The sequence below is a fragment of the Brachypodium distachyon genome, chromosome 5, assembly GCF_000005505.3.
Source record: "Brachypodium distachyon strain Bd21 chromosome 5, Brachypodium_distachyon_v3.0, whole genome shotgun sequence".
Classification (NCBI taxonomy): domain Eukaryota; kingdom Viridiplantae; phylum Streptophyta; class Magnoliopsida; order Poales; family Poaceae; genus Brachypodium; species Brachypodium distachyon.
In genome coordinates, this window is record NC_016135.3 from 16602025 (window position 1) to 16625059 (window position 23035).

Consider the following 23035-nt stretch of genomic DNA (forward strand, 5'->3'; position numbering starts at 1 on the left):
ATAAATGGATCGTTGTGTCCGTTTCGTCAAAAAAATAAAAAATTGGCCGCTGGTCTCAGTGGTTTCTTTTGTTGCCGCGTTTACCTAACTGGTCACGAGCCCATGCAAATCCGGTGCTGCAAAAGGGAGCAAGAAGAGGCGGTGAAACTAATCGTCTGGTCACCTTTATGTAATAGTTGGTTTCAATCCCAAGAAGGCAATTTGATGCTCTCTTTAAAGAAAGATTTAGTTGTTCCCAATGTACTCTAATGGCTGACTGAAGTAGCTAGGGTCACTCATTACCAGCAATTTTTTTTGGCTATTTATTTGTACTACCTCTGTCCACAAATAAGGGTACTTCTAGTTTTGTCATAAGTTAAACTTTTTTAGGTTTGACCAACATTGTTGAAAAAAATATCAATATATAAGACATCAAATCGGTATATTATGAAGTACATTTCAAAACGGATCTAATGACACTAATTTGGTATCATAAATGTTGACACTTTTTAAAAAAAATGATCAAACTTTAATATCTTTGACTTAGGACAAACCTAGATGTACACTTATTTGTTGACGGAGGGAGTGCGTACTTGAGCATCTTGAGTGGCCCGACGGAATTTAGACAGAAGAAAAGATTTGATACAACCTAAGTCATCTGTGTTAATTATATGTCTGCGAGATCGCTCAAAAAATTTCGGTATGCTGTCTGATGTCCCTGTACCATTTGATGCTACATTTTAGATATGCTCATGTTTGGTCCGAAATTGCAAGAATACATGCTACTTTATGAAATGCTAAGTCTCATGTTTGGTCTGAAATTGCAAGCATCCATGCTACTTTATGAAATGCTAAGTTCTTAAAAAAAAAATCAGAGGATCGGATCTTGGTACAACTTAAACATATGAATATTTATCATGGAATATTTGAGTTGAACCAAATGCAGATGTGGATGAGTAATTCTTTCAGTGTGATCAGTGAACAATTATCATTGAGAGAATGCAAGATGATTATTGTTGCCCCACCACAACTACATTTTCAGGCCGATCTCATCCTGGGCTCTTCTTAGTTCTTACACCATAGACTGTTGCATTGCCGGTAAATCTATACATGATTTAACTACTATAATTACATATTTATTTGTATATCTCCGTTGCAAAGCACGGACATTTAACTAGTGTACATAGGTTTCCTGTGTTGGGCCACAAATTTTTCTTTCATCTTGTTTGGATGTAGACATTGGCATTGTAAAAGGACCGAACGTAAAGATTCAATGTGTTTGGTTGGCTTACACATTCATCTGTGGCATTCGGGCTCAATATTGCACATCGAGCCCAGCAGGCAAAACCGGGTCGCAGCCCAGAGGTAAACCCCTCGACATCGTGCGGCATTCGGGATTTGCTTGCTCCATCGACAGACACCCGCGCTCGAGTCCTCACGGACGCAATTTCTTTTTCCCTTCTCCCTTCTAATTCTCACGCGACCCACGCAGACCAGTTTCTCCTCAGTCTCGAGCCAACGCTCACGCGACCCACGCGAGCCCCCGGCGGCGGCGGAGGTACTACTCCTGCCCGTCTCCTCCTTCTCCAGCGGCCCCTTCACGCCCCGCCTCCCTCCCCTCTCACCCCTCTTCCTCGATCTCCGCCGGTCACCTGCAGACCGTGGGCTTAGGCGGAGGCGACCCGGCGACTGGCTCAGGCGGCGGCAGTCTCCAGCAGGTAGCCTCCTCCCCTCCTCCACCTCCTCTTGCTGTTGCTGCCCCGATGCCTTCCCTCTCCCTATTCGATCTGATTTGGAACTCACCTCTGTGCAGCACACGTGGGCAAGAACAGCAAGACGATTGGCGATTTCCACCCTATCTGCGATTTCCCTTCAGAACTAGAGGTAAAAATTGTTGGATTACAGCAAAGCATCGTGCTGCCTGATTCTGGGCTGGGTGATGCCAGTATGGGGAGAACATTGAAGGCAGTGAGCTGATGGTGATTCTGATATTTTAGAAAAGGGGAAAAGATTTTTCATGCTGATGACGCTGTATAGGAATTTAGCTTACTTTAGGAGTTGCATATATGAAGGTTTTAGTTTACTTTCTACAGATGGAAACAGCTTTGCTACAAGCATCTACTTTAGGAGTTGCAAGAGAGGAGCACACGGTTCATCATTGTATTCTGTTTCAAAGGGTTAATTTCTTCCTAGAGACTGTTTGGTCTTCTTTTGTGGTTCTTCTGTGTTGATGCTCGTCGGCAGAGGAACATAATGTGGGTGGGATCATAGAGATCTCCAAACCCTCCATCTGTAATTTTATTCTATCTGAATGCAAAGCTATATGTATTACCTCATATCTAGCGCCTGTTCTTTGGCTGTTGTATTTATTATTTGAATAATCGGCGACATGCTGTCCTGGATGTAATGAATAAATAAGCAATCTAGACCTAGTTTCAGATTTGTGTGTAACTCCATTCCAGATTCATTTTCTTTGCACCTGTGAACAGAATAATTTCAATGCATCACTTTGGCCATCCAAACAGGATTTGGTATTCAACATCAATATCAAAGTCTGGGTTCCGAATATCAAAACATCCAAACAGATATATTGGCATTCGATCTCAATATCAATATCCTATGGAATTGGCATTGGAACCAATTCAATGCCAGACTTCTCAATGTCTACATCCAAACATTTGGGATATTTAAATTAATGAAAACCACGAGAAAACACCTCAACAAAAAGTTATACTCATTATTAATTTAAACTTTTTTCATTTCATCATTGTTCCCGCTAATCCCTCCGATTCATAATAAGTTTTTCAGATTATATAGTAATACAAAATTGTATTAAATCTGAGACACTTATTGTGGATCAGAAAGAGTACTAATTTTAAATTCGAGGACAATTCTCCGTGGATCGAGCTAACCTCGTGCACTAAATTAAAGGTAGAGAGAAGTAAGATCGAACCAAAGAACTATTTGCAAACATTGCCGCCAGACCGGACATAAACGAGCGTTACAATCCTCAGAAAAAAATAAAAATAACCTAAATGATTAAAAGTGCTTATGCACTTTTTGGACGGGATGGACGCGCTGGCTTCATCACCGTCCGTTCACCCGTGGAGCAGGAAAACCGTCCGATGCTTTTAGGACAGCCCAGCTTCGTGTTTTACCTAGTCCACGACTCCACGTCTCCTGAGATGGGTCCCACACGTCCTTTCCTTTCCAACCAACCCGCAGCCGTTCCTATCCCCTGGTCATTTCTCCCCTGAACTCTCAGCCTATCTCCTCTCCTTGCTGGCGATTTCTGTTTTGGCGCTGTGATTCTCGGTGGTGCGGCCGTGCGGGTCGACGGAGAAGAGAAGCGCGACAAAGGGGGCGTGGTCTACGCGGGTGGGGAGGCCGAGCTCACCCTCGATTTCTCGTCGCGGCTTCGAACATCCACCGACGAGTCAAGACGAGGGTCGCGGTCGGTCTGCGGTGACGGGGAATCTGCATGTCGCGCGGCGCGGTGGTGGGAGACGAGGGAACTGGGTTCGACTGCAGGTGCTTCGTCGACGGCGGGGCGGAACGAGCTCGCCGGGCGCATCGACCACATCGATTTCACTGGGTTTGACTGCAGGTGCTTCGTCAACGGCGGGGCAGAACGAGCTCGCCGGGCGCATCGACCACATCGATTTCACGGTTAGTTCCCTCTTCAAGCCGGTATCTACGCTTGCGATGTTGATTTGTAGCTCCAGGTCCTGTAATGCTGTGTATTTTGTTCCCTCGTGCGCGCTCGGTTGTGAGACTGCCCTGAGATTTTTGTTCCTGCGCGTCTGTTTTTGCGCGCTCGGGGTGGAGGTTTCCTTCTGGCCCTGCCAATTTTTGTCGTTGCAGAGTAGAGTTAAACTAGCATTAGATTTTGGAATCAAAACCCCCAATTAGTAGGTAACTAGAAGGACACTAGAATTAGATTCAACTTGTTAGGCAACTTCTTCGGTCAGTGGGATTTTTTGCTTTGTTGCATGCAAACTAGGAGGGGTAAGCAGTTGTGTTGATCAAAATGGATTAATATCTGTTGATGTGAAATTATAGCCAAATTGTGCCCAATTGACATTAGGCTATCTGTTGGTATTCTCCTTTCCTATTTACGACGTAATTTGTTCTGAATGTTGTTTTTTTGTGCATTTTTGTTCTACTAAATCTATTGCATTCTGCTACGGAGCCTAAAATTATGCGTTCATGAGTTTTTGCTATTTGATTTTCGTACTGGTATGTACTGTCTCAATGTCTTTAGTTGCAATTTTTTTGTCACCCACATAATTAAATGATAAGAAGTTGCTTTGGTTTATTTAGAATACTGGTTACATCACCGACTAGGCAAAACCAATGACCAGTAGTTGCTTTTGCTGCCTTCAATTTACTTGATTATAAGTTGGCTCCTTATCTGACTCTAGTTCAGATTTCAAATACCTATCACCTATTTGTAGCGATTTTTGTCGGGCTGTTCTAGGTTTGCCCCAATTTAATTTCCGTCCATTTCCGTCTCTGCTATGTATATATCCAGCGGAAAGTGCTGATTGGGTCACGCATGCAGTTTAGGTCAAGTTCCCTAGTTTTAAAAATCAATCTAGTGTCCATCTAGTAGTAAGGTCAGGTTAATTTGATTTTTGTTGGCTCCTGGGCCATGAGTTGCTAGACTAAGTGTGAAATTAGTTGCTTTTCGGTCACTCCACTATTCTAGTAAAGGCTGCATCCTATCCTAATTTTTGAACTACAAGTTGCTACTCTAGCTATCCCTTTTTCCAGATTTTGCTTTAAGATAGGTAAGAATTTTGACTAGAATTGCATTGCATTTTCAATTTTATGAAGCAACTTCTGTCATCCTTCTGCATTAAGTTTTTACTTTTTTTTATGGTTGTTGTGACAATTAGTTGCTTCCTTGGGGCACTCGCATATTTTGGATAAAAAGTTGCGTACTATCCAATTTTTGAACTAGTAGTTGCTGGACTAGCTACGTATTTTTTTGCTTTTGTGTATAACTTGTTTTCTCACCTGACATTGACCAGAAATTGCATTATATAGTCAATTTTTCGAATAGTAGATAATTAGGTGAAGCAGTTTTTGCTTCATTGAGTATTGAGTGTCTGATCTTTTCATGCTTTTGTAATAATAAGTTGCTTCCCTGGGGCACTCATGTATTTTCAAATAAAAGTTGCTTACTATACAATTTTTGAACTACTAGTTGCTGGACTAGCCATGCTTTTTTGCTTTTGTGCTTTTCTCACCTGTGACATGGACTAGAAATTGCGTTATACAGCCAAAATTTTGACAAGTTGATAATTAGTTGAAATCAGTTTTTGCTTCATTGAGTACTCAGTTCTACCTTTTTATGCTTCAGTAATAATTAGTTGCTTCCCTGGGGCACTCACATTTTTTTGAATAAAAGTTGCTTACTATCCAAATTTCGAACTAGTAGTTGCACGACTAGCTGCGCTTTCGCTTTTCGGTATAACTTGCTTTTCTCACCTGTGTCATTGGCTAGAAATTGCATTACATAGCCAATTTTTTTGAATAGGTGATAATTAGTTGAAGCAGTTTTTGCTTCGTTGAGTATTCAGTTTTTTTTATGCTTCTAGTGGCTACTCACATGAATAAAAGTTGCATCCTATCCAAATTTTGGTACTCCCTCCGGCCGGAATTACTTGTCACTGATTTAGTACAACTTTGTACTAAATGTGGGACAAGTAATATGGGTCGAAGGGAGTATAGAACTTGCTAGACTAGATATGCCTTTTTAGCTTGTTGCTTGTTTAAGTTGCTCCCCCTTGACTAGAATTTACAGTACTGCATCGGTGAGTATTCATCATATACAAAACAATAGCTGCACTAAGAAATGTAGCTGCATTATTCAGTTTTGGTAGACTAATTGCAGCCTTTTTTTGCAGTAGGCATCCATGAATACAATTGAGCAAGAAGAAGCAGCTGGAGTGCCCAAAGATGCTGAAAATGGGGATTCAGTGCCTCGTCGTAGGAGGTACGGTGCACCAGTTCGGCAACTTTCAATTGCACAACCTGAGGGACAACAGCTGGTGTTGACAACATGTCAAGTACCGCGCAAGCATCAGTTTTAATGGCTCGCTAGTTTCTAAAGTGGGGAGGTATGACTACTGGAAGCATGTCTCTCCAAACAAAGCAATTTGTGTGTAAATCTAGTTTTTGAAGTGGGGAGGTACAACAAATATGTCAAGTCTAGTACAAGCATCAGTTCTGATGGGGGCTTTCAAAACTTGATTGTTGCTTTTGGTTGTTTGTAGTTAACAAGTTTTGAGCATTATCATATGCTTATTTTCTCTACAGATTATTTGATTTGCCTATATGTGTGCCCGCACTCTCAGCAAGATACAACTATTGGAAGCATGACTTTCTTCCTGACCCAGATTTCAGTTCTGGGGTTCAGAGATAGAGGGGGCTATGGATGGATGCAACATTTTTTAACGCAAAAAAATTTGCAGGTGCATATGAACAACTTGATCTGTTATGGGGTTTCCCCTTTTTTTTGCCTAATGTTTTAGCCTACAGAAGCAAATTTTTCTCTTTGATGGGGATATGACATCTGGGATTCACAGCAGTTTGGGAGGCAAAACAAAACCACTTACTTTCATTAGACTTTAGGTCAGCAAGTTTTCTAGATTGCTTTGTAGGGAGGAAGAAGTGTTGTAGTACCTTCAAAATTCTGGCTCTCCCCTTTCCTTTCTTCTTTTCTTTTGCCTGGATCAAAGTTGCTACCAAACCCAGCCACTGGGGAAGAAGATGGGATCTGAGACGGGTAGAGGAAGGTGGGGGATCGGTTCTCTTTTTTGTTAGCCTTACTTTTTGCTCCGGTACAGGCAACTTTTTCACAGCCTATCGCGGACCTGACGCGGCAACCAAAATCCTGGAGCGGGGAGGAAGGGAGCAACGCTGGAACTGGAGGGGGACCCGTGCTTACTTTTTTTAGATATATAAGGGTGATATGACTTACTATATTTCATGTTTGGGCGTGCACCCTGGTCACCTTAAAAATGCACGAGCACTCCCTAGTTCCGTCCTAAAAATAAACGAGCGTTACAATATCGGGCAGCAGCTGGGCTCTCCGCGGCGACACTTCCCCGCTCCGCTCCACCGGCCCGCAGCGCCGTAGTCGTGCCGCTCGATCATCGGGGAGTAGTTCGCCGGGTGGCTGCACGCCACCGCGCGCGCGTAGCTGCTGCTCCCGTAGTCATACCCAGCTGCCACGGCCGACGCGTAGCCGTAGTCGTAGGACGACGGGCTGGACGACGGCAGCACGCCGGGGTACGGCGACCGGGAGTAGTACTGCGCGGCTGCGATGTTGTAGTCCTTGGACGAGGGGGCGCCGTTGTTGCCGCCTAGCGTCCGCAGCTCCACGATCTCGGCCTCCCCGACCTCCTCCTTCAGCTTCTTGGTCAGCTTGGTGGCGTCCACCCCGTCGCCGGTCACCACCAGAAGGTCCTTGTCCCTGCCGGCCACCGCGATCGACTCCACTCCTGGAAACCAAACCCAAACCCAGTTCAATCCAAGATCTCAATGAGCGATTCAGATATTCACGGGTCTCGATCGATCCTGCATACCGCTGGCAGCGGCTGCCACCGTCAAGGCTCTCTTGTGGCACTTGTCGGAGGAGCCCGGCTGCATCCGGATGATGATCTCCTGCTGCGGGATTTCCGGCCGGCGGTTCAGGTGCGCATACGTGTTAGATCGATCGAGACAGATGTACAGAGTACAGACGAGACGTACTCATCATCGACATAAAGTAGATATTGAAAACCTCTTACTCTCATGGTCTTCGCCAAGGAAGTTTGCTGCTGTTGAAGGGACACCAAATAAACAAGAACAAGAATACAAGATTTGGTGCTGAGGCAGGGAGAGAATGTTTTGCCGCCCCCTGTATGGCTGTATATTGTGCACACACACGTAAGGATGTCTATCTATCCCTGTCTCTCAAATTGTGAGTTGCAGATTTCTGTTTTTGTTTATTCTGGTTGCTGCCAACTGCTCCGGAAGGAGTGCACGTCGTGGCAAGAATTGTGTGGCAATTTCAGTAGACGACATCTCTGTTTAGAACTTGAGATCGTGACTTGACACCGCAGACTTTGCCCAGTTCAAACACACACACAACGCAGAGCATCATCCGTTTATTTTATTTTACTTAAGCAAGAAAGGGAGAGGAAACAAGCTACGAAGCAAAGCGTAACGCTGTTCAGTGTTGACGTAAACAGCGCACCAGAAACAATGGATCTCAATTCTCAGCTTGATTAAAAATTCGTTGACAATTCAGCGTTGCAGCGCAAGGTACGGTCAATATTCGTAAGCCTGTCATTTTTCCCCGAAAGGCCAAAGGTGCAACTGTATGGCTAAATTGTGCACTGCTCGACGATCCCATTGTCGCTGTCTTCTAGTACTACTTCGTTTGGATTGAGGTGTGAGAATCCCTTTGGACATGTGCAAGTCTGCGGCACGAGCTTATACGAGGGGATTATAACTGGGAGCAGCAGTTGAGAGGCAGATGGCGCTGACTTGACCAAAGCTCGACGTCTCCAGCTTGCGAAAGCAACACCATGTCATGTGCACGTCATCGTTATAACACCTAGAGCCAAAGAAAAGAAAAGAAAATTATGATAAAGAAAAGAAAAATGTTAGTACAGGTACTAGTAGTACTCCCTCCGTCCAACAATAGAAGACATATTAGGGTTCGGTTGACCAAGTTTTTGACCACAAATTACTTCATAAATATGTGACTAATGTGATCAAAATCATAACCATAAACAAATATCCTTGAGTAGGAATATAATGGATATGAATCTATGTCATATAATTATATATTAATAGAGTAATCTGTGGTCAAAGTATTAGTCAAAGAAAATCTAATACACCCCCTATTGTTGGAAGGAGATAATACTATACTTCTTTTTTCCGGGGTAACTAGCAGTACTATACTTGTATGTTAGCCTACTTGATGCAGGTGATCACTCTATAATTAAAGGTCGGGTTCTACGATTGAGTAGGCATGTTTATCCTAAGAGGGTAGGCATGTTGTTCCTGTTGATAACTGGCTATTGGCTAGAGCACGGGTGAAATCGTGTCGGATATATGACACCAATGGGATCCGGCAAAAAGCAATTCCGAGTGAATGCCGTGCGCCCACTGCAGAACAAAATAAGTGGTGTAACCTCTGAACTTGAAGCGGCATTTAATCAGGCAAAATGCAAGCCAGTAAACGTGTACTGACTAACATCGTCGTGAACGGACTGTCAAAAAATTCGTGGTAATCGGTGTCTGCTTTTAGTATCAATCCACTTTCTACCAGATATATTGGTCGGAAACAATGTCAATCCATCAAAAACAGGCGTCAACATATTTGAACTTTAGATTCAACATCATTGATCTAACCACCATCTAGAACACCAAACCTTGATAAACAATGGAGACATACAATTGATGTTCACCGCTGAAGTCATTGTAATAGTGTATTATAGAGATGGTTGACTAAAGGGGGGAGGGGTGGGGGTGGAATGACGAATAAGCAACCAATTTTATCAAATTATTTTACTATCTAGGCACAGTGAAATTTATGGTTCTCCTAAATGCAATAAGGTGAAAAACCTGTAAGATGGTACCAAGACGATAAGCACAACGGCAAACCACAAGATAAGCAACACAAGTGAAAAAATATGGGTAAAGGCACAAAGAGATGATGATGTGACCTGATGTTCACTTATTTGGAAAAATCTAACACCACTGGAGAGGTATGGGAATCCACAAAAGGTTTTCCCAAAATCCACCAAAGGCTCACCTTCTTCTCCTTTAGCCTTCACACACAACTTATTTGGTTGGCACGAAATTGGTTACGGGAATTCAATTTCAAATTTCATGGGAGCACACTATAACTCACCTCTATTCCTATCTAAAAGCCGTCATTTCTTTGAAATTTTCTCGCATTCTACAAATCCAAGTGGTAGACAAACATGATTTTTAAACTAAAAATTCAATCAACCAAATGAAATCTATCAAAAATTGGATTTCGTTTAAGAAATGAAAGGATGAATGCCAAACAAGCTGTTAGAAAGGTGAAAAGAGGAAAGCTAACATAGGAAACCTAAGAAAACATAATGGAGTACTGTATATGGAGTGTAGTAGCAGTATCTGTATCTAGTTGTCTTTTGTGGTGTTTGATATTACTAGCTGGTCGTTGTCTTGTATACGAAACGAATCTGAAAAGATAGAGAGAGCAGAGAACCAAAAGATTACGAAAACAAGATTGGTACTCCGTTCACGTTTGATATAAGATCTTCTAGCATTATCGTAAGAAGTTTGACCAAATTTCTGAAAAAAATCTAACAATATCTACAACTTCAATCTAGTTTTATTAGATCCATTATGATATACTTATGTTCATAGTATACATTTCTTATAAACTTGGACAAACTTTAATAAGTTAGACTTAGGATAAACTTAGAACATATTTCTCTGATCCTAAATTCTTGTTGTTGTTTTAGTTTAAATTTATTATATACTAAAAGTACATGACGAAGCAACCACAAGAAAGATAGAGAGGCTAGAAAATCTCATAAAAAGCAAAACATCTGTCCGTTAATTTGATACCTTATAAAATCACAGCCCTTAAATTGATGTTGAAAGAATTACCCACCAAAATGCCACTCGGAATTAATTTTCCTTCTGTCCTCTCACGCACAGGTCATACCTTAGCCCCGATCGAGGTCCCACGAGTAATTCCGGCGGTTGCCCCATCGGATCCCGCGCCACCGATCGCCGTCGCCTGCCGACTAAGGCACGTTAGGGAGCACGTACGAACGGACGTACATGGCCCCTCGTGGCTACTGTATCGGTGGTTGATTTGCTTGCGGATGAGCACCCGGCCACGTTCGCGAATCGCGACCCCGGTGCGTGGAGCCGGCCCCTGCCGACCACAGCGCAAGAAAAGTGCCATGTTCAGGAGATGGCCCGGCCGGCAGAAACAGAAAATTCAGCTAAACTTTTACTCATAGCATGTCAGTACAATGGAGACATGGAGCAGCACGTAATTTTGACATCATGCAGCGCCTGACAGGTATATGGGGTATGACAATCAACCAACGCCTGAAAATTTCGGAAGAGGGAAGGGAGATGTTTTACTACAAGAGAGCGGGGGGCAGAACTCTGCTATCTTAGCTCAACATATACGCCAAAACATGAACAAGTTTTATCTCCCGCTTCTATTATTGTTTTTGCACGTATAGTGCTTTGCATTTATAGCTGACAAATTGGTCATTGTATTATCAATTTCAGGACTGGACGTTTAGATTATTCTCTATGATGCAGTCTAAACACACAGCAAGCATTTTATCATACTCCATTGCATCGATGAATTTATGATCATTGCATCGATGTCTTGATTAATGATGACTTTATGATCAATTTGTCTTGATTTATGGTGACTTTATTCTCTATGATCATTGGAGTACATGAATTTATTATCATTGCATCGATGTCCACTGTTTCTCCATTGTTTTCTGATCTGCAGGTGAGCCCCTTCAATTTGGAAGTTATGAAAAGTATGTAGGACACGCACTGGTGATTAATGGTGACAGATCTGAAACCCATTTTTTAGTATGTTGTATTCCATCTGCATTTGAGTTGATACAACTTTTGCTCCAAATTGAAGTCCCTGTCTCCCACTAATATAGCTACTATGACACCAGCAGGTCTAGATAGTGAACTATTAATAATTACAGGTATTGTAGGCCTATTTTTTGTTCTGAAGTCTTTCTTTCCTCACTGTTTGTTTGGTTTTCTAAAAGTATATACATTTTTAGTTTTCCATGGATAAGATAATTTGTTTGTTGTAAAGGTTACGGTACATGTATGTATGTTGCATGGTATATTACCTTTTCTTTCCTTTCGATTATCAGTTACATGTATTGACAAAATCGTCTAAATGATGAATACCAGGAAAAAGAATTCCACTATCGCCTCTTACTCACCATCTGAGTCAGCACGTTAGGTTTTCTACCTTTCTCTTAAATATTTACTTTAACTAAGAGTAATCACCTTATGAATCTACCATTGCTTATTTTAACTGTTTATTTTCATGTATTTTTATTTGCTACCCTTATACCCACGTTTATTGTATATTCATCGTATAGATTCATCTGCTTCATTTATGTTTCCTTTTTATTCTATATGAAATTGGCACAAGAGTTCATCTGCAGTCAAACTCAAATCCCATCTTCACCTTTAATTTTATAATATGATCAAAGTTCACGTATAAAATTAATTCTTCATATTATGCGACAACCATTTAAAAGTGTGTTTTTTACCCTTTGTTGATTTTACATTACTAAAATATTCGGAGCAGCATGAAACATGTAGGTTACTTATGTAACTACATAGTTGCAATATATTATTCTTTCACGTCACCTTTCTTATCTATAGTACTCTTTGTGTTTTGGGACAATTAAATCGGCCACTAGAAGTGCTTTAGTACTCAGGAAACACCATGGGTAAAGAAAGTTCAGTCTGATATGCTAACCAGCTGCGGAATACTCTTGCCCTTTCTCATATTGTTTGTTCTGCTGACGTAGAAACTGCAGCTCCTGATTAACCACCATCCAACATTGTAATCATGTGTGATTTCTTTTGTGTATTACAACTACGGTTGAGGGCGTAATTGGTTCTCATTGGTCCGATGAAGCAGATTAGGACTTGTACTTTACCAAGCAATAGCATGGCCTAAAGATAGATAAATGGGTGCAAGAGACTACAGGGGGACAGACCAAGATAAAAGAGGGGAAGGTGACTATTACAAATGTCAAGATAGAAAAAGATCGCCAATATTATTCACCCTCCTAAATACAGATTTTCATATTCTGATTTAATAATATATCCTTCCAAACGTCAACTGAAAATAACATTTTTTTATACTACTATCATAACAAAAGTCATGTTTTTGTTTGTAAAAAGGGCTCATGTTCCCGTTCCATTTATCATAGACAAATGAAACATAGTACTCCCTCCGTCCCATATTAAGTGTCTCAACTATTTCTAAATTCGCATGTACCTTAACAATACAAAGCAAGTAAAACTGCCCCTATTATAGAGGTGACTTTGTCAAGTTAAAACTTTCTAGCAGGAAAAGGACATAACATGGCAGCATTTGGGAGATTAAAACGATAAAGCTTCGGCAATGCTTGCAGACCACAGCAAGGTCTTCATTCCTGGAACTTTTATTTGCGAAACAGGCGATTTCTCAATAGCAAAACCGTTAGAAGATTGTCTCATGTTTAAAACATGATTTGGATCAATATACTTCCGTAATTGTAGGGATTATGAGATTGATTTACTCTACTTTTCTAGCTATCCTGGGCTTGCTTAATTATGTCTTTCTACTAACCTATCTAAATATGTCAGCTAGAAAGTAGAGATGTTTCCCTCTATTCAAAGGGGTTAGCATTAATAATGTAAAAGTCTATGACCAAAAAGGGAGAATGAATGTCCTCTAAAGACATCTATAAAGTATTGGGTAGCTCGAAATGTACCGATTTAATAAAAGATACAATTAACACATGGCGGCTATTGACATGGTCTTTTTTTACGAATGACATTAATAATCATTAGGCTACAAATAAATTCAATTTAGAATGCTGTTTTATTTTATGGCCCACTAACAAATGAAAGGCCAGATGTTTTTCTTTTTTGTGGGATTTTCTAGACTCCTATCTTTTTTCTGGTTGCTCCGTCATGTACTTTTAATATATACATATCTAAAAAATACGGACCGTTCCCTTCACCGTCGTCTGTCAAATTTTCCAAAAAATTTGTGGCCCCCCCAAAATTGCACGTATATTAGGCCTACTAAGCCGACTGGCCCGTTACCTACACCAAATTGGACTGGAACTACTAAACCGGCTGGCCCGTTACCTGCACCGAATTGGACTGGAACTCCGCGAGGGAATTCATCGCCAGCGGGATCATTACGAGAGTCGGGAAACAACTCTGAATCTGACGAGAAAAAGATCGCTTCGCCGAAACACTACGGGAGTCGTAAGATGAGACCCGATCGGGCACCCATCGGGCAAGAAACCGAAGCCAAGGCCGTCCCCTCTGTCTCCCAGGCACGGCCACGGCTGGTCCCCTCTTTCGTTTCCCAGCCACGTCCGTCTTCTCCTAGGGCTAAATTACACGAGGAGATGGCGAATTGTTAGAAGAAGCTAATGAGACAGACTGCGAGAGAGAATGGTGGCAGCACCTAGGACATAGTAGAGAGAACATCCAGCTGCCCAAAAACATAAATTTGTTTTTCCTTCTAACTCTTTGTTTTAACGGGTGAAGTGAGATAGTGGAGAGAAACTAAAAAAATTAAGTGTTTCCGTCTCAAAACTTTTTTGACCTGGTGATGTTATATAATTTTCAGAAGAAAGTGTATTATTCTAGTTTGAGAGACTAGAGTATGGAGACACAATCTTCGGAAGATTTTTTTTAAATGGATTTTTGGTGATCGTTAAAGAAGAGTAAATAGAGGTTTTGATGCATGTTTTTGAATGTATCATTTTATTTTGTTGTTCCGTTGCAACGCACGGGTATTTCAGTTAGTATATAATAGATGTGTTCAGCTGCAGAAGCATACCATTTCCAGCCTGAATGACATAAAGATCTATGACATCATAAATTATTGTTCAAACACTTTCGACACACCAAGGCGAGGGCCACATTGCTAGTTAGTACTAAAATAACGTCAAGAATTAAGATCGGAGGGAGTATTATTTAGGAATGGAGTACTATAATATGTATACATGTATTGACGGTTATAGAATAATAATGGTTGAGTGCCTCCCATATAAATTGCATAGATCTGTCGCGTCCATCCAAGGTGTCACGTAAAAGATAAAATATATGGGCCCGGTATGTTGTGCATCACGGTGGCTTTACTAGACAGCCCATGACAGACGGTGCAAAATTATCGTCCGGATGCACCTCTGTCGGAGTTGAAACTAGAGACACCTAATAATCAGCCAACTAATTCTTTCACTTTCACCGCACCCGTCAGTTCCGTGTCATGAGCACTTGATCGTGTCCCCCGAACATGACAAAAACACAAGACGATTTTAACACTAGTACCAATTCCTGGCCAGGCTAATTAATTTCGAGACAGCACGCTTTTTCTCAATTCGAACCAGAAAGCAGCACCAAACTTGCTTACATTTCACAGTACCGTGCATACTAACCTACGTAGTTGGAATCCTTGGATCTGAGCTACAGATTTCACACAACCACGATCCAAGCGTACACGTACGTACACACACTGCTTGCTGTACAGTAATTACATGGAACCGGAGATCGATCATCTACTAACGAGCACACAGGAACTGGCGCACACCACAGCTAGCAATCGATTCTCAAATCGACACAAGTAGCTTGCTTGCCTAGCCTCTCCTACATGACGGAGCAGCTGTTGGGGTCGTCGCCGTACTGGTGGTGCACCACCGTGTGCATATTATTCCCTGCCGCCGCCGCCGGGTACGAGTAGTAGTCCTGCTGCTGGCCGTACTGCTGCGCCGGGTACCCTCCGTTATACTGGTAGTGATCCCTTGCCCCGTACCGCCCGGGGGTACTACCGTAGTAGCCACCGCCCTGCGGCTGGTACATACCCCCTCCTCCCGCCGCCGCCGCGTAGTACAACATGTCGCCCCCGCCGGCCCCGCGCTGCTTGTTGTACGGGCTCGGGTGGTAGCGGTACGGGTTATTTTGTCCCGCGGCGCCGTAGTGGTCGACGTCGTGGATGTCGCCGCCGTCGACGGTGCGGAGCTCCACCACCTCCGCGTGCCCCACCTTGCGCCGCAGCTTCTCCGTGATCTGGTTCGAGTCGATCCCCACGCCGATCACCAGCAGCAGGTTCTTCTCCTCGCCGCCGATCGTCACGGACTCGACTCCGGTGATCGATGCCGCCACCTTGATCGCCTTCGAGTGGCCCTTCTCCGAGTTGATCCGGATCCTGATCACCATCTCCTTCTGCAAAAGCTCTCAAAACTATAAGTATTTGTTCACCGACACATGTACGGTTGGAAGAAAAAAAATACTCCCTACTACGGTCGGAATTACTTGTCGAATATTACACACACATATATAGTTGAATGATACTGACTCAGGAAGTAGTATAGCAGAGAGTTTAATCAGCTGGAACCAATCATGCAAGATCTCTTACTTACCCTCATTTCTCCTCGACCGGTAAGCAGGCAAAGCAAATCAGCAAGCTTGGAAAGAACTTGCTAGTTGTCCCTGGCTACACTCCTTTGCAAGCTTAGGCAGGAGGTTTCTACTGCTAGTACTCTGTAGTCTGAACAACAACCCCGCACTGATCGACTTATATACATCCACACACACAAACCGACCATGATTAAACTGATTAGCAGTTAGCCAATTATACCTCCCTATTGACTTCAGGGGCGCAAGTCGTCGCATTGCACCGGAGGCCGGAGCATGCATTATCTCCAAGGCCTGCAGAGAGCGACGCCAAGGATTTACTAAGGCGACCCTGACTGTACATGTAGTTCTGAGCAGGTGGCCAGTAGCGACTCACTCGCTCGGTTGCAGCCCTAAGATAATTCGCGCACGCAAATGCCACTTGCTCGGGTGATCGCATCATCGACGCGTGAACGGCGGGCGTCAGCTAGCCTCCGAAAAGGAAACGGAAAGAACGGGGGATTTCTTGGCTCTGTCTGTCCAGTGGGCGACTTACTTGCCTCTGATGAGAGACTGAACTGTTATAATAGTCGCACGGAGCGATCCGGGCTGTTATAATTAGTTCTGACACGGTGAGTGTGGTTGGACGACTGGGATTGCGCCGTGACGCCTCGCGAGAGCAGATGGGCCTTTGATGCATGGGGATGGGGGAACATGAGCCCGGCTCAGCCGAGAGCTTGAGACATGCTAATTAAGGTGATATGTTGATGTATGGGACACGATCATTCTTTTCGGGGCATGTGTATACGTGATGTGTCGATGCTTTGCTTCCGTAACTGTTGAAAATATTGTCTAATTGGGAAGAGATGTGGCTGATGCTTCAGTAGTGATGGCGTGGAGCTGATGCCTAGTAGAATAGACAGAAACAAAGAACTTAATACATCGAGAGATCCATAGCAACTTAATTGAGTAACTTCCAGTTCATCTTCTTAGCTTTTTAACACGTCTTTGAGATAGTACCATTATAAAAATATATACATTCACCGTTCTAAATGATCTCAGTCAGCTAGACAACAACTCATTTCAGTTATATGTAAAGAACTGTATTGCCACCAGTATTTTTTTTTCTTTTGAGGAACATCTGGCTTTATTGTTTCAATAAACAAAATATAAGTGATCGTAATTGAAACGAAAACCAAAAAACAAAAAACCCTAACAGATGAAACCTATAAAAAAAATGTGTGTTGAGTTTGGATCGGTAGCCCACTTGATTAAGCATGCGATCCAGCAGTGCATCCTTTTTTCTTTTGCGAAAAACTCAGCAGTGCACCCCACATTCAGGCCTGGCCCTAAGCCCACGAAACAATGTAGGCCTGGTTACTTGTGTACTGGATGGGGGTAAGCGAGGATAGCGGGCGTATTGGGCTTTGTTGGGGGAGCTGATCGATCAGATCACGATATGCACCACATTACCAGGGTATCAGTTCGGTTCCCGCAAGTATTTGGTTGCAGACGGGTCCACCGGTCAGTCCAACGTGGCATGCTACCGTGCAAACTGAACCATCTCTCTTATTCCTCACTCCCTGTTCCCGATCTAGCAGCAATGACGTCCTCGCCGTCTCCTCTGCCCGCCCCGCCGGCCCCGCCACCAATCCACGGCTTGGTGGAGGTTTGCACTTTGCACTAGTAGCAGATGGAGCAGGACAGGGGAAAGGAACGGAAGAGGAGTCCCCCAATTGGCAATTGCTGTCCTTTGGCTGATCCCGTGGTTGCTCTTGCTTGGACTGCGAGGCCTCAACTAGCAGAACAAATCGCAGGGAGCTAGGAGGAGAAAATCGATGGGACGCGCCGCTGCTCGCGGTGCGCCGCCGCGACGCGACACCACTCGCTCCTCGCCGCGCTCTGCCGCTCGCGGTGCTGCTGCCCACGCGCCCACGCACCGCCGCGGCTCGCGCTGCTCCTCGCCGCGTGCCGCCGCTCGCGGTGCTGCTGCTCGCCGCGGCCATGGCAGCGAGCTCGGGAGATCCCACCGGCCTCGCCTACCTTGCCTGTGCCCGCCGCCCCGTGAGAGAGAGCCATGGGCCCGATCTTCTAGATCTCGAGAGAGAGAGAAGAGAGTGTTGCCATGGTGGACCGCCTCGCTGGACGATACGCTGGACCGACGGTGGGCCACAATGGTAAATTAACTAAATTCGGTCGTTTTTGCTCACCAAAACGCGAAGTAATTTACTCATATGCATGTATTGTCAAATTCCAACCGAGATCCAGTTCGCACAAAAGCTGGTGACCCGTTTTTTGAATGCATCGACAGTCATCGCCAGCGGAGCTCTTGCCACTCCCACGCTGTTGAAATGTGATCCAGGAGGATACGTTTGGACTTTGTGTTGGTATATGAGTTGAATTCGTTCCTATTAGGACTCATGTTTATACTCCATGTAGTCACACCTAAAGACGTCCTATCGTCTCGTGCTTGTAATACTCCAACACAGTGAAGTTGCGTCTTCGTGCGTCCGTGGTTTTTTCCGCGAGGGTTTCCACGTTAAAATTCGTGTCTCTTGTTTTAAATTTTTCTTTTTAGAGAAAAGGAGCACGTTCCCCATTCCAATTAATGGAACCAACATGGTTCACTGTTCTAGAGGTTCAACAGGGAAAAAAGAAAAACTGACAGCACTACCGACTGCCAGCCAAATTCGAAACAACCAATACATCGCAGGGAGCAAACCAAAGTGCTCAACATAAGGACCAAAACAGTCTAAGAACCAAGCCGCACACCATCAGCTGGCAGCCAAACGTTTCATTAAACCCCAGCCATGCGATCTACCAAGCACATTAGTCACCATTGCTCGCAGCAGCACAGCAGCATTCTGCATCCTCCTTCGAGATTCAGGGTTCTGTAATGATGCCCAGTAGTCCAACCAATAACATACAGAGAATACCAAGTTAGCTGGATCACCAAGACTTTTGTTCTGAAAACAAAGTAAATTCCGTGCTTTCCAAATAGACCAACATGCAGCAGAAAGACCAATAGAGATAATATTACGAATAGAAAAGGAAAACCAGAGACCCATCTGTACATGTTATTCATGGAGGAGGGCCCTTTGCTGATTCCCAAGGAACAGCACACCACCCTCCAAACAAACTTGGCTACAGGACATTCTAAGAATAAGTGGTCTAATGTTTCATCACAACCACAAAAAACACAACCACTAGGACCTTTCCACCCCCTGTGAAGCAGATTATCCCTAGTCAGAATACTGTTTTTTGCAAGTAACCACATAAAAACTTTTATCTTTAAAGGGACCTTTAGCTTCCAATAATGCTTGAAAGGAAAATTAACTCTTTGAGTTACCAAAACATTATAGAAAGATTTAATAGAAAAAACACCATTTTTCTCTAACAGCCACCTACTGCCATCATGACCATCAGTAAAGGTAATATTAGCACAGCTAGCCTTTAGTTCTTGCCAAGACTGGAAAGTATCAACATTAAAATTTCTTCTAAAAGACATAGACTGGAAGTTAGTACTAACCGCATCAAAAACAGTAATATCTTGCTATAAAGAAATATTAAACAGTCTACTGTATTTATCTTTCAGAGCAATACCATCTAACCAAGCATCATGCCAGAATCTAGTTTGTTTACAACTATTAATAGTCTTAACACAAAATTTATTATATAAATCTTTAAGTTGCAATAAGCCATTCCAGAAATGAAATTGACCAGTTTTCCTCTCACACTGTCCTAGAGTTTTCTTGCTCATATATTTAGCCCTTAACATCTATTGCCAAATACCATTTTCATTCTCAAGTTTCCACAGCCATTTACCAAGGAAACAAATATTCTTAATTGTTAAATCCACAACACCCAAACCACCTTGTTCTTTGGGTTGGCAGATCACAGGCCAACTCACAAGGTGATATTTTTTGACATTTTGATCCTCTTGCCATAACAGCCTAGCTCTAAAGAAATCTAACCGTTTCTTAACTCCTTTAGGTAAAACATACAGGGACAACATATATGAAGGGACATGAGACAGACTAGAATTAAGAAGTGTCAGTCTACCTCCCAAGGATAGAAATCTACCTTTCCAACAGCCCAATTTCCTTTCTACTTTATCCTCAGTCTTTTTCCAATCAGAGTTGCTAAGTTTCCTATTATGAATAGGTACCCCTAGGTATTTCATAGGTAAGGTTCCAATCTTACAAGTAAAAATCTGGGCCAGCTCAGTACCATAATTATGAGTATCACCTAGGCAGAAAATTTCGCTTTTATGGAAATTAATCTTCAAACCAGTAATATGTTCAAACAAGCACAATAAAATTTTTAAATTCCTAGCACCTCTAATTTGCCATCAAAAAGGAAAATGGTATCGTCTGCATATTGCAGCATACCCAAACCACCTTCCACTAAATGACCAACCAGTCCTTGTAGCAACCCATTGTGTTGAGCCCTCTTGACCAGGGTATTCGGCACATCAGCTATAATGTTAAACAGTAAAGGGGATAAAGGGTCACCTTGTCTTAAACCTTTTTTAGTTTTGAAATAATTACCAATCACATCATTAACATTAATCCCCACACTCCCACCCCTAACTGTCATCATAACTAGATCAACAAAATGTGAAGGGAAGCCTTTCATACCAAGCACATTAAACAAGCAAGACCACTTAACCTTATCGTAAGCCTTTTCGAAATCAACTTAAAAAAGTACAGCACTACTCTTATTTTTATGAATGTCATGTAAAGTTTCATGAAAAAGGACCACATCATCCAAAATGAACCTCCCCTTGATAAAAGCTGATTGAACAGGGTCCACAGCTTTATCAGCTGCTACCATAGCCTTGTTGTTCACTACTTTAGTAAATATCTTAAAAATTGTGTTAGAAAGACAAATTGGCCGATACATTTGAATTTTGTCGGCCCCAACCCCCTTAGGTAATAAGGTAATAGTACCATAATTAAACCTGGACAGGTCTAAAGCCCCTTTTCTAAAAGTTTGAAACAACTTAAACAAATCCTTTCAAATCAGGGGTCAAAACTTCTGATAAAATTCAATGGGAAAACCATCTCGTTTCTAGTTTAATCTCTATTTTCGTAACAAGTGGTATCAAAGCCACGTTATTGAGATTAAAATTACGAGTCACTTCGGCGAGTTCGTCCGCCGTGTCCGACATCTTGCCAGTGTCGGTTTTGACGGGATTTATCCCGTTCCGCTATCATTACCGAATCCACCACTGTCACCGAGTTGGTTTCCTATTCGGCTTTCGATCGGAGGCTCTACGACGCGTGCTGGTTTAAATATCAATCGGTCGTCAATCTGAAGCAGGCAGAGCTCTTAGCCGGCGCAGAGCACGTGCGCAAGCAGCAGACTGAAACATCTCGGTGCGTGAGGCAGTCCACGAGCAAGAAAACTCAATCGTTGGCTGTAAGTTCCAAGGCAGCAGCACACGTGAAGATCAAAAATTGATCCGAAATTGCTGCGTCCACCCGTGGTTTGTCCAGTTGCTATCAAATTCAAGTTTTTCGCTCGCGAATTAATTCAATCAAGGATTGTTTCCGGCTTGTACTACTTTGTGCACAAAGTTTAGTCTACTCATGGCATCCATGAAATATGATCTTCCGTTGCTGGATCGTGACACAAGGTTTTTCCTATGGCAAGTCAAGATGCGGGCATTATTGGCGCAAGCCGATTATGATGATGCAGTGGATGGTTTCGCGAAAAAAAAATCTGCTGACTGGACTGATGAGGAGAAGAGAAAGGATCGCAAAGCTCTGTCCCAAATTCAACTGCATCTACACAACAATATTTTGCAAGAAGTCTTGACTGAGAAGACATCCGCCGCTTTATGGTCAAACCTGGAAGAGATTTGCATGTCAAAAGATCTCACCAGTAAAATGCATCTGAAGCAAAAGTTATTTCTCCACTGATTGCAAGAAGGAGGTAATGTGTTAAATCACATCACTGAGTTTAAGGAGATTATATATGACCTAGCGGCAATGAAAGTTAAGTATGATGAAGAAGATATGGGTTTGATGCTCTTATGTTCACTGCCAAGTTCTTATACCAATTTTAGAGATATCATATTATACAACCGTGATACTCTCACCCTTAATGAGGTTTATGAAGCTTTGCACTCCAAGGAGAAGATGAAGCATATGGTGTCTCACATTGGTTCAAGTTCGTCCCAGGATGAGGGATTATATGTTCGTGGCAGAATAAATGAGAGGAGCTCAAATAATGGAAATAGAGGCAAAAGTTTAAACAGCTACAGAGGCCAGTCAAAATACAGAGGCAAGTACAAGTCTTACAAATATTCAAAAAGAAGGATCAACAAGAGGATGATGCCCGAGCCACCGTTGTTAGCAAACAAGATTCTGATGGTGATGTTCTCGTTGTCTTCACCGGTGATTCTAAAATGAGAGATGTTTGGGTTCTTGATACGGCATGTACTTTCCACATGACTCCGCACCGGGAGTGGTTTGCAACGTATGAAGTTATGCCAAATGGTTCTGTGTTGATGCGCGATGATTCGCCGTGTGAGATTGCAGGCATTGGCACCATTCATATCAAGATGTTTGATAGCACTATCAGAACTTTATCGGATGTTCGTCACATTCCAAGTTTAAAGAAAAACCTTATCTCTTTGAGTACACTTGATAATAAAGGGTACAAATATTCAGGTGGAGATGGAATCGTCAAGGTCACAAAATGTTCTCTTGTTGTGATGAAAGGTGATATGAAGGCTGCACTTTACCACCTTCGAGGTACGACAATTACTGGTAATGCTGATATGTTGACAAAGCCAGTTTCTGCCAATAAGTTTGAGCTTTGCTCAGGCTTAGTTGGTATTACA

The 23035-nt window shown here is 42.8% G+C and overlaps 2 protein-coding genes and 1 long non-coding RNA gene across 4 annotated transcripts; 1 reads left to right on the plus strand and 2 right to left on the minus strand.

Annotated features, from left to right (window-relative positions):
* Nucleotides 1-1439: 1439 nt before the first annotated feature.
* On the plus strand, nucleotides 1440-6366 carry LOC100829563. 2 transcript variants are annotated; one of them, XR_002960840.1, is made up of 4 exons: nucleotides 1440-1697; nucleotides 1793-1863; nucleotides 2073-3648; nucleotides 5895-6366. It is a non-coding gene; the product is annotated as an uncharacterized LOC100829563 (long non-coding RNA). The 2 variants fall into 2 exon arrangements; XR_733100.3 differs by having other exon boundaries at nucleotides 1793-3648.
* Nucleotides 6367-6910: 544 nt separating this feature from the next.
* LOC100829874 lies at nucleotides 6911-7994 on the minus strand. The gene is made up of 3 exons (XM_010241710.3): nucleotides 7782-7994; nucleotides 7578-7659; nucleotides 6911-7493 (listed from the first exon to the last, which is right to left on the minus strand). The coding sequence occupies exons 1-3, from the start codon at nucleotides 7785-7787 to the stop codon at nucleotides 7054-7056; spliced, it is 528 nt and encodes a 175-aa protein (XP_010240012.2). The 5' UTR covers nucleotides 7788-7994; the 3' UTR covers nucleotides 6911-7053.
* Nucleotides 7995-15139: 7145 nt separating this feature from the next.
* LOC100830180 lies at nucleotides 15140-16384 on the minus strand. Its single transcript, XM_003581288.4, has 2 exons — nucleotides 16209-16384; nucleotides 15140-16011 (listed from the first exon to the last, which is right to left on the minus strand). Exons 1-2 carry the CDS (start codon nucleotides 16212-16214, stop codon nucleotides 15436-15438), a joined length of 582 nt encoding a protein of 193 aa, XP_003581336.1. The 5' UTR covers nucleotides 16215-16384; the 3' UTR covers nucleotides 15140-15435.
* Between the last annotated feature and the right edge of the window lie 6651 nt (nucleotides 16385-23035).